Below are 13,793 nucleotides of genomic sequence, written 5' to 3'. Positions count from 1 at the left end.
ATAAACATATTGGCAATGACATCATTCAAGGCCTCTGTAAAATGGATGCCATCTCCATTTATGTACTTATTGAGATCTACACACGATGTTTCTTCTTAACCACTAATGGAACTTGGATCATCTTTTCCATTGTTAACAAAACATATCAAAATTGTAGGCACCCCCACTAGCTCCGTAATAGGCTCTCTTTGTATTATCATATCACAAAAGCATAATTAGTAACAAACTCTAGTAAAAAATCTTCGCAACACATGTTCATTGATAGGTATGTAAATACGCTATACCATATTGATTTGAGTTCAAGAGGACCTTGTTATATGCACTATTGTAATTTGCATGCACAATTGATGTGTTGGGATGTGATTGAGCTTGTTTGTTCACTGTTGTAATGCATCCAAGTTGATCTCAATCTTCAATGGAGCCTAAAGACATTGCTATTGGTAGGCAACCTATGAAAATAATTTCTTCTTCTGACATATATATTGCTCTCTTTCAATCAATGTTTACATTTGAACTTGACTAAAGACAAATCAATACAAGGTTTCTCGAATTAAAGGATAAAAGTTGTCTTATTCATTCAAAATGAAAAGTTGTAAAATCTCAAGTGTTTATGGATTAAAAAAATATTTTTTTATCAACACCAGGGAATTAAAAACAATCTCCCCCCTCTCAAGCTTTATCTCTGCATCTCTCCCTCTGTCTCTCCCTCCTTGTCCCCTATCTATCTTTCTATTTCTACCATCCTCTCTCTCTCTCTCTCTCTCTCTCTCTCTCTCCTTCCTAGACCTATTTATCTTTGTCTTTCACTCTCTATATCTATATATTTCTTTTTTTCATCTCTTCCTCTATCTTTATCTCATTATATATCCATTTCTCTCTACCCTATATCTACCAAACAACCTCATATATACAACACAAATTTATACAGAAAAGAGACCAATTTTTTTCCTACTCGAGCTTCCACAATTCTTTGGTGCACCTATTGCAAACCAAGGTTCAATTACTAGTTTATTTAAATGTGAGAGAGGGGGTTATTGGGATAAGATGAATCAAATAAACAAAAAATATTTGTTTATTTAATTAATAGAAGAACATAGTTGGGGTGAATTAATAAAATATTAATTGTCGGAAAAGGTGAAAAAATTAATTAAATACGAATTTGATTAATAGCTGGACGATTGATAATTAAACAAATACAAAACTCATTTAATTAGGTAGACAAAATTAAGTGTCTACAATACTGAATGATAAGTAAAACATAAATGATGGATGATAATTGGACCCCTTGCTCCAATTGAATATCAAATTAAAGGCCTCCTAAGAAGGAACATAAAATGAATGAGTATAATAATTTAAAACATCAAATGCACAAAAATTATTAACCCCCACTTTGGTTAGGTATAAAATTTATAAAAACTTTAGAATCTCCCATATGAAAAGATCATTATCAATGTGACAAGCGAATCATAATGAACCACTTTATTGATAGTGATACTCCCACATGAGGGATCCAACGACTCAAACGAGTCACTCATGATCAGATCGACCCCCCTTATTTTATTTAACTTTTCATCAATAATTTGTGTCACTACGTACAATTCCAATACCAAATAAATTGATAACTTAGTTGAAAAGTTAAAATTTTGTACTATAAGGAGAAAATTGATATTTCCCTTCCCGTAAGTGAAAAACTTTCCCTATTGAATGGCACCACCGAGCTTTAAAATAGAGCATAAGCACTCTTAGTGGTATTGAGAATTTTGCATGACACACTTTTGTTTTCATTCAATTAACACCACATCTCATTAATTGAGTTATAAATTTTATGACATTATTGATTGAATTGGATGATCTCTATTATTTATCACACTTCTTAATCAATTTATAGACACATCTACAATTTAAGCTTTAATATTTCATTATCCAGTCACTCTGTATCAGTGTGGGATTAAAATTCTTGCTAAATTTTATGACAAAAGTCTGCCCAATGCCCACTTGACAAGTGACATGATCCCCACACATATACGGCCGAAGCTATTCTGGCTCCAAAACAAACCTTTTGTACAACATGATAGTGACGTGTTAGTCAATCGTAGCCGTTTATTGCAAAATCGACGGTGTAAAACGCGTGAGTAACACACGTGTTAGTCAATCCGTACTATCGTTTTGGAACCAGAATAGACGCGTCCCACATATACTAAGGTATTCCTAACAATTTATTGAACTTTGTGGTTGCCTTCGTACATATATATTAAGATATTATTTACAATTTATTGAATTTTATGGTTGTTTCCTTATTCCCTGCACATATACTAAGGATTTCTTCAATTTATTGAATTTTGTGGTTGTCTCTTTAGTCCCCATCCATATTGAAAGGTATTCCTAACAATTTATTGAACTTTATGGTTGCCTCCTTAGTCTCCACACATACACTAAGGTATTCCTTGCAAGTTATTGAACTTTGTGGTTGCCTCCTTAGTCCCCACACATATGCTAAGGTATTCATCTGTTTTGTTGAAAACTGGGCAGTTATAATTTTATGAAAAAAAAGAAGTCTGTGCATTCCTCTACAAACATAAAAAATTGTAGACTACATAACCCAACAAATGTGGTTCTTGTTTCATAGTGTAGACTTCCTTTTTATCCTAAACTTAGTCATGGTGGGTGACATTGAGAAACACATTAGTTGTTGATTGTAATTGGAACTCTAAAATAAAATGGGAGCTTCATTGATATCCTAAGAGAAATATTTGACTCTTGTTTGTGTTTGGGTTATTTGTTGGTTAATAATTTGTTTGAGGAATAAGTATAAATTCCTCTTAGGGTAAGGTCCAATGGAGGGAGGCTTCCTAAAAAAATTTAGTGGGTACTTTTGAGATATTTTTTAGAAATATTTTAAAGTTGGCGGTCCCATGATTTGGTAGTGCAATTCAGCTTAAAATCTTTGAAATTTAGGGAAGTTGATGATCTCATGAAGAATGCTACAAATAAAATAATAATAAATAAATACATTTTCCCTTTATTTAGTTTCAGGCGGGAATCTAAAATATTAGCTAATTGACAAGTGACAGATAAAGGTCTTAGGTTGGTGGGGCAATTTCTAGCCCCACTCTAATCGCACCTGCAGAATCATGCATCCTAAAATATATGGGTTGTTATTTTTTCAGGAAAAGATTTCAAATAACCTTGTAGCATACTTTTTTTTGACTCATGGGACCTCCTATTCTATGGAAATAGATCCCCAAGCCCCCCATAAGACCTCACTCTTACCAAAATTTCATTCATCATGCCCTTTTAGTATAGCCCATTGCATGTGTCAAATTATAGACCACTTGCACGCTACAAAAAAGGAAAATCAACAATATTGGCCGATTTTTTCAACCTTGTAGCACTTTGAAAACACATTTTTCTTTTTTGAAGATTTGAAAGCATTTAAAGAAAAAAAGTGTAGTGCAAAAGCACTATTTTTAAGAAAAAGAGCAAATGGTTGTATTTAAAATAGTGAATCATGACCTTTACTTAATATTGTCATTTTAGTGTTGAGTAAATGTTGGCAATTGACACTTATCCGATGACTTCTGGTAGCTACTTATTGGTCTAGGGTTGTCATTGATGACAACTCTTCTTGGTGATTCGATCCGGTGATCGTGATTCATTGTATCTGAAAGAAGGAGTTAACCGATAAAACATGGCTATCTTGGTAATGTTTTGGTCCAGAATGATTTTTCGATGACTGCGATGTTTTTTGGTGATTGCGATGTTTTTTGGTGATTGATTTTGTGATCTCGGTGAATGGGAAGATCCTTAGGAAGCATGTGATTATAATCTTTTGGTTCGGTGATATGTTTTGTTCGAGATTGAAGCCAACATGTGACTACACGTTACACTTCCTGAAGCCAACTTGAAGGAGATTACTTTTATGTTAAGACCAGATATATAAGATTGATTTGGCGATTGGTTTTTGGTGTAATACTAGTGTGGTAATCCGTTTCGGTGTGATTGAGTGCAGTTTCACATGTGCATCTGGTTTATAGATAATCCGGTAGCTGACTGAGACAAAAACAAAGTATTTGCAGAGCGGGTACAGTCAGAGATCTAGTGCTTAATCGAGACTCATTCCTGCATTGTCAGATGCTATCTCAGAGTTCATTTCATTGTATTTTCTCATTGTAATCAAATTGTAAGTAAGTGAGACTTCTCTGAAGGTTGTAGCCTTCCTGGTCATTGTATTTGAGCAGTGAGCCTAAATGCAAGTGCATTCCCCATCTATGTAATATTTATGTACTCCTAGCCATAGTATATGAATATTGTGGGTTCCACCCCCACCGTCGTTTTTCCCTTTCTGGGTTTCCACGTAAAAATTTCGTTGTTGTGGATCTATGGTTTATTCATTGCATGTTTATGTTCTTTTCTGTTATACATTGCTTACCGACAGATAAATAATAAGTTTGTGGATTTGACTTTCAGCAGATCACTGATTCACCCCCCCTCTCAGTGATCTCTGATTCTAATAGTAAATTCATAAACAAATGCATATAATATAATTAAAAGTAATAGCTTAAATATTATAGTTAACCTCACGAATACATGGATTAATAAGAAAGTTGACAAAGCAAGAGTTTTTGAATATAATTGAAGAAGTTTTAGCTTCTAGCTTAAGCTTTTTGAAGATGGATTAGGAGAAGGTTCAAAACATTGACAAGTTTTTAAATAAATGTTCTTAGATTCCAAAATTTTAAAGACAATATGGCACTACAAACAAGATAACTTAAAGGACAAAGGTACCCATCTTGAACCCAAAATGAAATATGTCTCTAAGATATACATTCCATAGGAATTTGTAGAAAATAGTTTGTTACAGAGAATTGGAAAGAAAATTAAGAAAAAAATATCCAGGGCCTTGCATTCATCCTACTACACAATACATATAAACCAAAAGATGTGTGAAATTTGAATTTTTTTATGAATTGTTTAGTACCACCTAATTTCATAGTCTTCAATCTTAAGGAACAATTACTCTGGTTTGGAACCATCTTTAAATGGAAAAATAGTCACATTCCCCACAAATAAATATGTGAAATTTTTATGTGTTATAACAAATCAGTTATTTAGTACCATCTAATTTGTTAGCTTTAGAACCTTCAAGAAAATTTTCATAGGTTTTAAATTTGTCATTTTATACATCAAAAATAGTTTATAGAGTAAAACATACCACTGTTGAAAATCAAACATTACCCTACATAATAAAAACCTATTTCCAACTCTTTCCATTGTTTGCAGTATTAAATATAATGCACAAAATAGGTAAGATGGAAAGGACTTTGAAACCTTAGGCATTTGCAAAGGCATGCATGCAAAGATTGATAAGAGAAATAGATACCAACAAATGCACATAAAGCAACACTCAAATATTTACCGTGAGAGCAAACAAACAATTTCATTGCAATGCTTGTTTATAGTACAACCACGTGCCAAAAAACCTTCAAAATGGAATGCATTATTGTATAGCGTTCGCCGTGTTTATATAGAATTCTCCATGTTGCAAAAAAATGGAAATGCATGTCTAAAGTTGTCTCTCACAACCACACTTGCTAAATATTTTTGTTTTAAAACCTTACAAACATTCCTTACCAAAATCCTTATGTTCATCTATGTGTTTATTCTTGGCAAGCAATAAATAGATGTTAAATGTCAATTCTTGCCAAGTGATACGTAGCTAATGCGGAAGCTGGCAAGAAAAACAACAATTTAGTTTTTCTTACATGGATGAGAATAGCTTAAATTACAATGACTACCAAAAACTGATTTAAAAAGATTTAGAAATTCAAAACTCTCCTGCTCAAATTTGTGATTATGTTGATTCTAGTTCTTCCAAAGAATTAGTTAGAAAACAATTGAGAATTTAAACAACTAGTTTAGTTAAGAAAGTACAAATTGATAAGTAGGAGATATTTTCCACAACAAGTCGAATTATGATATTGCTGTTGGGATTCAATTGTGTAGTTTTTGAGTCAAACTCATTGACCCATGTTTCATGAGTAGTGGTTCACAAGAACCCATCTCTCATGAGAATGAATGGTCCACTTAGCCCCAATTTCATCTAGGTGATGCTCATAGAGATGAAGCATTGAGCCTTCTTGGGAGGTCACCCATCCCAATACTACAACTCAAGCGTGCTTAACCATGGAGTTTCCTCCAAGGTTAAACCCACTTAGCTTGCACACTTGAGTTGGAGTAGTACTAGGATGGGTGACCTCTCGGGAATACCTAATGCTTCACCTTTGTGAGCATCACCTAGATGCAATGAGTGCTAAGTGGACCATTCATTCTCATGAGAGATGGGTTCTTGTGAACCACTGCTAATGAAACATGGGTCAATGAGTTTGACTCGAAAACTACATAATTGAACCCTAATAGTAATATCGTAAAAATACAAATTGATCATACAATTCAAACTTCTTTTGTGTTAAAGTGTTCTTATGTTCTCCTTTTTTGACAACACAACACTACAGGCTAAATTCTATCGTCACAATATTTCAAATGTAAGTACTATGCCACTATCTTGGTACTTATCATTGTTTAAAACTTTCTTTTGAGCGTTTGAGTATCTTTGCTCAAATCTATGATCATTTTCATTAAGTACTTTGAAAGAATTATTTAGAAAATATTTCATAAACTTAACAATTAATAGTAAAGTCATTTTTGCATTTCTCATTCTAACAATACAATCCCTACAAGACAACAAATACTTTAAAAGAATTATTTAGAAAACATTTCATAAACTTAACAATTAATACCTAGTAGAGTCCTCTTTACATTTCTCATTCTAACAATACAATCCTCACAAGACAAAACATATTTTATTACTAAAATCTTTCAAAAACAAGTACCATACCTTTGCTCTAACATATTATTATTTTAAACTTACTTTGAATATTTCAAATTTTATAATATATTTTTATATTTCTGACAATCGACATAAAACTTATATTAGACGTAAACCTGTCATAATATTGACTAAATATTCAGTAAGATTGAAGTCACTTTCTTCAATTCCAAGATTGAATAAACCATACATTGATTGATTCCACTGTCAGGAAGAATATTGCTAACTTATATTTCAAGTTACAGTTGAATGGTACATAAAAAATAAACTACATTTTTAACAGTAATTTCATTATCAGGTCCTCTCTTACCAGAAATCAACGTATGAGAGAAAATAGTTATTTAGTCATATAATCAGATCCAAAACTGGTACACCTACCATACATAGACTTCGTAGTAATCCAGAACCAGATTTGTATTAAGAAAATAAAATCCTCTGGTTAAGTCAGCCATCTACCAACTACAACAACTACCAAGCTGGGGCCGCCATGACAGCTAACCACGAAATAGATCAGCCTGATGTCAGCTTAACGCAAGCTAAAGAATACCAATCACATCAAATTGAATAAACAGCACGATTGAAAGCATGGTTGATGAGGGCCCAGGGTTAGGGGTAGCTAGATCAAAACCTTGACTTGTCAGATTGGAACTGGATCAGTGGGTTAATAAACTCTTGGGTGTTTTTTGTTTAAACATATGAATGTAGGTTTGACTCTGGCTATTCTGGTTTCAAAATGGATTTTTCGTACAGCGTGATAGCAACGTGTTAGTCAATCGCAGCTGTTTATTGCAAAATCGACGGTGTAAAATGAGTGACTAACACGCGTGTTAGTCAATCCGTACTGTGGTTTTGGAGCCAGAATAGACGCGTCCTGTAGGTTTGGTTGGTTTTTGATTTCATCTATGAGGTCAAATAGTCTATAGAACGATTTGATGATCAATCGTACACGTTAGTACAAAAGTCCAAAACAAAAAATCGTATACCAAAGTTCAAAACAAGTAGGCCTATGATGTCTACTTGATCTCTCTTTTGTTTTAGACCCTGGATTTTATGTTGTGGATCTTGATCAAGTTTGTTGTTATCTTTTCTTCTTCAAACAAATAATTCAAGGAGCTCACATTTAAAATCTCGATGTAATTGGCTTGAATATCTATGTAAGCCGAAAACTCCATGATGTAATGCCATTCCATTTCCACAAATGTCAAAGTCTAGAAACAACATATTCTATTGGTCCATTCTTCTTTAAGTACCTAACATCTTCCTTTTGATTTCGTACCTAAATTGGTATCAAGTTATCTTAAATTTTTCTCATCCTTTCTTTTTTCAAACAAATATTCAAAGAGCCCACATTTAAAATCTTGATGTTATTGATTCAAATATCTTTGTAAGCTGAACACTCCATGACATAGTGATATTCCATCTTTGCTAGCTCCAAAGTATCGAAACAACATATTCTATCAATGCACTCTTCTTTAAGTACTATCCTCCTCTTGATTTCTTTCTATTGTGTTTTTGCTCTTATATAATATTTCTTTCTATTGTGTTTTTCGTTCTTATATAATTCTTTGAAAACTTTTGTTTGTTAGATGAAGGTTTTCAAATGATCCTCCACCAACAACTATCCTCCTCCGACCTAATTAGTGAAGTAATGTATCGACTAGAATAAACTAGAATAAATGAGAAGGGGATACTCTCCCCAATTACATTCTACCACTCTAGCTACATACATTCTAGCTAGGCACCCACGTAAGTGGCCACATGAAGAATTGAAATGTTTGATATAATATTCTTTTTCCTCTCAAAATTACTATGTTCATATGCTTATATGCTTACTAATGCTTACTATGACTTTTCTTGCAGGTACTTTTTGATTGTCTGCCATTATTTGGACACTCTTTTTAATCAATGCACCCACTTACTTATCCACTTATCACTTTGGTCCATCCACTTACTCTTCCTTTTATCTAATTTCGCTTTCTATCATTATTTTGAACAGCTCCATATTCTCTAACCTGAAGCAGAACTTATCATTGGGGTGAATTTAGCCATGGGAAGAAACTTTGATCTCAAGCTAAATCGAAGACCCGAAAAAAAAGGGTTTCCAGGAGGCATCTCTGCAATTCTCACGGACACAGCAATGATGGCAACTGCCCACTAACGGTTTCCGTGAATTTTTTTTGTATACTTTGGATGGATGGTAGGTACCTGTCACGTTTGCAAACGTAAGGGCTGATCAACTTTATTTCCGCCACTACCTAAGACAGATTTGTCGCAACCTGATATGCTTAATATCTCAAGTGGGCCATAGAAAAAAAATTGTTGTATAAGATCATGCTTGTAAGATTGGAATGCAAGTATAGCTGCCTGCTGCTTGCTTCCATCCCTCTGCAATAACAAAGCCTTGGAAGAGTTGAAACAAAACATGGGGAGCTTGGAGTGTGAAAGATCTGTTACAGGATATGCAGCCAGAGACTCTTCTGGTCACTTATCTCCATATAACTATACTCTTAGGTGGGTTGGCTATGCACTTTCTTATTTTAGTTTTTTGAACTTTGAACCATTTTGGATTTGTGCATTAATGTGGAACGTTTTCATGGCAGGACTCCAGGTCCCCAGGATGTTGTGCTCGATGTCATTTACTGTGGCATATGTCACACTGACTTGCATCAGATCAGGAATGACATGGGAATGTCTAATTACCCCATGGTCCCAGGGTGAGTCTATATATGTTAGTGATTGCTATCTATTTTTGGGTTGGTTCTCTCTTTTTTCGCCTAGGTTTATGGTTTTTAACTGAAAAAAACTCTTCAACAGGCATGAAGTTGTAGGGGTTGTGACTGAAATTGGCAAAGAAGTAGACAACTTCAAGATAGGAGAGCATGTGGGTGTTGGTTGCATTGTTGGGTCATGCAAAAGCTGCAAAGCATGTAGTGGAAAAGTGGAGCAATATTGCAATAAGAGGATTTGGACTTACAATGATGTCTACCCTGATGGCAAGCCAACACAAGGAGGATTTGCTAGCACCATGGTTGTTGATCAGATGTAAGTCTTGAATCAGTTGTATTGTGTCTTTTATCCTAAGCTAGGCATTTTCTTCTACTTTATTAAGGATTAAAAAAAAGAAGTACACTGGTGGCAGCTTTTTATGGGTTATTCAGACCAAGGTGCTAGGCAGGTCCTATTTAGTTTTAAGTATGTTTTGTTTCGAAAATGTCATTAAAATCTTTCATTCATTACACGTTCTGAAAATTGTTGAATGACCATTTGATTTTAGAGTTGTATGTAGTTAAAAAATAGTTGTAGGTAGTGCTTGATGTACATCTATGATTGATCTCATTGAAAATGGTGGCTCCAACCACTTGTCTCTGATACTTGGGAGAATTCTCCTGGGGAAGGCGGCAGTGCTGTTTCCAACTAAAACGTACAGAGAAAATGTATAGAATTGCAAATATATTTAAATTTGTGCCTAATATTCTCCGCTTTTGAAATTAGAAGGATCCTCTGTTCATGAACTAGGTTGTGATATAACTGAATGTGCCTTATAGATTCTTTTTTCCCAAGGTGACTTTAGGAGGTCCAAGCCGCATGCATCATTAATAACTATATATCTTCCATGACAATAAGTAAATATAACGATGATTCTTTGATATCATACAGGTTTGTAGTTCACATTCCTGGAAATTTGTCCCTCGAACAAGCAGCACCCCTGTTATGTGCTGGGGTTACAGTGTACAGTCCATTGAAGCATTATGGATATGCAGAGGCAGGCAAGAGATGTGGAATATTGGGCTTGGGGGGCGTAGGGCACGTAGGTGTGAAGATTGCCAAGGCATTTGGGCATCATGTGACTGTTATAAGCTCTTCTAATAGGAAGAGGGAAGAGGCACTCGATGTCCTTGGTGCAGATGAATACCTTGTTAGCAGTGATGCTACCCAAATGCAGGTATGTTTTACAGAAACAAGCATATCAGCGATTCTCTTTTATGATCCCATTGGCATTTGAGGATCAATCATGAATGCCCTTTTTGCTAATTTGTTTGCCGCTTGTAAAATATTTGATTAATGGTAATCTTAATTCAATATTTTGTTTTCTGTATCTGGTAGTTGGTACCATATGCTTACTTTTCAATTTGATTAGGACATGTTAAAGGATTCAAAAAGAGAGAATGTGTGAATTGTTCCATTAGAATTGTTACGATGTCCAACATTGCTCATACAAGATTTATCCTTGTTTTGATTGGGTCACATTACCTGCAATTCCTAAACTGCTCTGTTTTTATTTTCTTGACTTTATCATCTGCGAGGTTTAACCTTAATCTCATGTCATTTTGACCCATTTCTACCTCAATCAGTCAATCTGTGAAAAATCAGAATGTTTAATATAAACTAAGAATAATTCTTCAGTCGCTAAAGGATTCTTTGTAGGCTAATTAATGAAAGTTTAGAATAATTTTTTAACACTATATACCACTTTCTTCACAAATTTAGGATGCCATTTATCATAAGCCTATAGCTCAGTGGTAGAACGAAGTCTGGTTCAAACTACAGCTTGGTCATGACGGTAAATGGTCCCAAATTGCTCAAAATATTTGCTTGTAGAAATCACAAAACCAAGAATTTGTATTGTGCTACTTAATTAGAAATTAAATGTCAGTCAAGAGAGGAAGCGAAGAATCAAAGACAAATATATTTACCCTAGGAACTTTCTGAAGATAGAAAAACCAGAATGTAGTAAAGACAATTACCCACTTCCTATATTATTTAGTAAATTGGCAAACAGTGAGCGTGCAGATGACATGGATACAATCTGCCCCCTAGCTATGGTTGCAATCTGCTCCTTGCTTCATTAGCTGGATATCTCCATTATTTGCATAAAATTTGCCTATGCTTTTATGTGTCGTTTCTTTTTTCTCTCATCCAATAGAAATACAATACACAATTGTTTCCCATAATTCTGGAAGACGAAGATACAACAACATAGAGTTATCCTCTATTCCATCAATCCAGGAATCTACATCATATAATTGTCCTGCTATGTTCCCTTTAAAAACCAATGCAAGCCAACTTTTTTATGACAGCAGAGTCCTCCAAGGCCCAAGAAGAATCTTGATCATAATCAGAAGCTGTACAGATGCCTGTTTGGTTTGGATTCTGAGCTCTAATATGTGTACTGTTGACAGACATGGCCGCAAATGCAGTATAGTGCAGGACACTACCACAATTGCAATACAGTTGCATACTCTGTTACCTTGTTCAACTCGTATATCTGCATTTAGTTGTTTGGATCCATTTATTGTTCATAAAAATCCATATCTTTGCATGTTTATTACAATTTTTATGATTCATTCAGATAATCAAAACCTAGGGGTACAAAATTTGAATGCTTGTAGTAGGGTATCACATGTGCAAAACTGGTGTTTAGCTTGCTAGTGACCCAGAAAACAACCTTTTTTGTATACATCTGATTTAAAGTGTAGGGATACCAATTCAAAACAAACAGTTAGAAACAAGAATAGTTTGCTTTCAATCAGGGAGCATTGCCATGTATCTCTGTATCCAATTGATTGTTGATTTTGGTTTCACATGTGCAATGAATCATCGTAATTTTTTCCTTCTTTCCAATATCCAATTGAGAATTTTCAAGTCATTCCTTGTTTTTTCGCTTGGGTCATTTACAATCATTCTTGTGTGTTGCAGAAAGCAGCAGAGAGCTTGGACTTCATACTAGATACTGTTCCAGCCAACCATCCACTGGAGCCATACCTTTCTCTATTAAAGATCAATGGAAAACTTATAATGCTTGGTGTTGTTCCAGAGCCATTGCACTTTGTTTCTCCTCTTCTAATACTTGGTAAAATTACTTCCTCCTCTTTATCCATGTATGGATCTGGCTTACATATCCTTCAAAGGGCTTATTAAGATGAACCAATCTGATTTTTATTTCCAGGGAGGAGGAGCATAGCAGGGAGTTTCATTGGTAGCATGGAGGAAACCCAGGAAGCTCTAAATTTCTGTGCAGAGAAGAATGTGTCATGCCAAATTGAGATTGTGGGTATGGAGAACTTGAATGAAGCAATGGAAAGATTACATAAGAATGATGTCCGTTACAGATTTGTGGTTGATGTGGCTGCTAGCAATCTGGATAAGTAGCATATTTAGTTTAGTCAGCACTCATGTCTATCCAGATCTGTGCAAAAACTTCTTCCAAAAGATTTTTCTATATGTTCTCTATCTGTGGCAAGGCAGGACTGTATTAAATATTTGTTGTCTGCACATTATTTTGTTTTTGGACCGTTTCTGCATAAGGAGTTTTCCTTGTGAGGTTTCTCATTTTATTGTCTGGATTTTCATATATGCTCTTATAAAATGAGAAACCTATCTATAACTGGTTTCTTTATAGTCTAATAAGGTCTCTACAGACAACGCATCCTTTTGATTAGTTCATAATGTTTTTATATGATAAAGAAAATTGCTTTTAACCTGTATCTTGTTGGTCATTGTTCTTATTTATTTATTCTTGAATCTCTGTATGCTTGAAGCTTGGATGATATAATTTATAAATTTTAAATCAGAGGATTAAAAAATGATGTCTTTCCTTTGATAAAATAAAGTGATCAAATGTAAGATGTTTAGGGAGTACTATTAAATATATAAAATATTGGTTTTTCATACGTATACGTTTGATGTTTGGATAAACACAATTAGATGATTGTAAAATGATTTGTCTTTTCTTCAATGAAATGTAATATACTATAGGAGTATCTTTAATATTTAATATTATTACTGAAACTTTTGGAGACTTCTTTTGGAGATGAGATATAAAGATCAAAAGGTAAGAATATAACCTCAAAATCATTGAGATGAAATTAAAGACTAAAAAGTTAAGAGTAAAAAGCTAGAGGAATAT

General features: G+C 34.2%; 1 protein-coding gene across 1 annotated transcript; it reads left to right on the top strand.

Moving 5' to 3' along the window:
- Positions 1–8,920: 8,920 nt before the first annotated feature.
- LOC131047871 (probable cinnamyl alcohol dehydrogenase 7/8) lies at positions 8,921–13,371 on the top strand. Its single transcript, XM_057981668.2, has 6 exons — positions 8,921–9,397; positions 9,487–9,600; positions 9,701–9,928; positions 10,544–10,829; positions 12,584–12,737; positions 12,834–13,371. The coding sequence occupies exons 1-6, from the start codon at positions 9,309–9,311 to the stop codon at positions 13,034–13,036; spliced, it is 1,074 nt and encodes a 357-aa protein (XP_057837651.1). The 5' UTR covers positions 8,921–9,308; the 3' UTR covers positions 13,037–13,371.
- The last annotated feature ends 422 nt before the right edge of the window (positions 13,372–13,793 follow it).

This window comes from Cryptomeria japonica, chromosome 3 (genome assembly GCF_030272615.1).
Source record: "Cryptomeria japonica chromosome 3, Sugi_1.0, whole genome shotgun sequence".
NCBI lineage: Eukaryota > Viridiplantae > Streptophyta > Pinopsida > Cupressales > Cupressaceae > Cryptomeria > Cryptomeria japonica.
The sequence above is the reverse complement of the archived record's forward strand: the minus strand, read 5'-3'. Positions and strand labels throughout refer to the sequence as shown.

What these genes read in the sequence shown, in the direction of transcription:
- LOC131047871 (XM_057981668.2), top strand. Translation starts at nt 9,309, where the DNA reads ATGGGGAGCTTGGAGTGTGAAAGATCTGTTACAGGATATGCAGCCAGA. An exon ending in GTGATGCTACCCAAATGCAG is followed by an intron (nt 10,830 to 12,583) that starts GTATGTTTTACA and finishes TGTGTGTTGCAG; the next exon opens with AAAGCAGCAGAGAGCTTGGA. An exon ending in TTCTCCTCTTCTAATACTTG is followed by an intron (nt 12,738 to 12,833) that starts GTAAAATTACTT and finishes TTTTATTTCCAG; the next exon opens with GGAGGAGGAGCATAGCAGGG.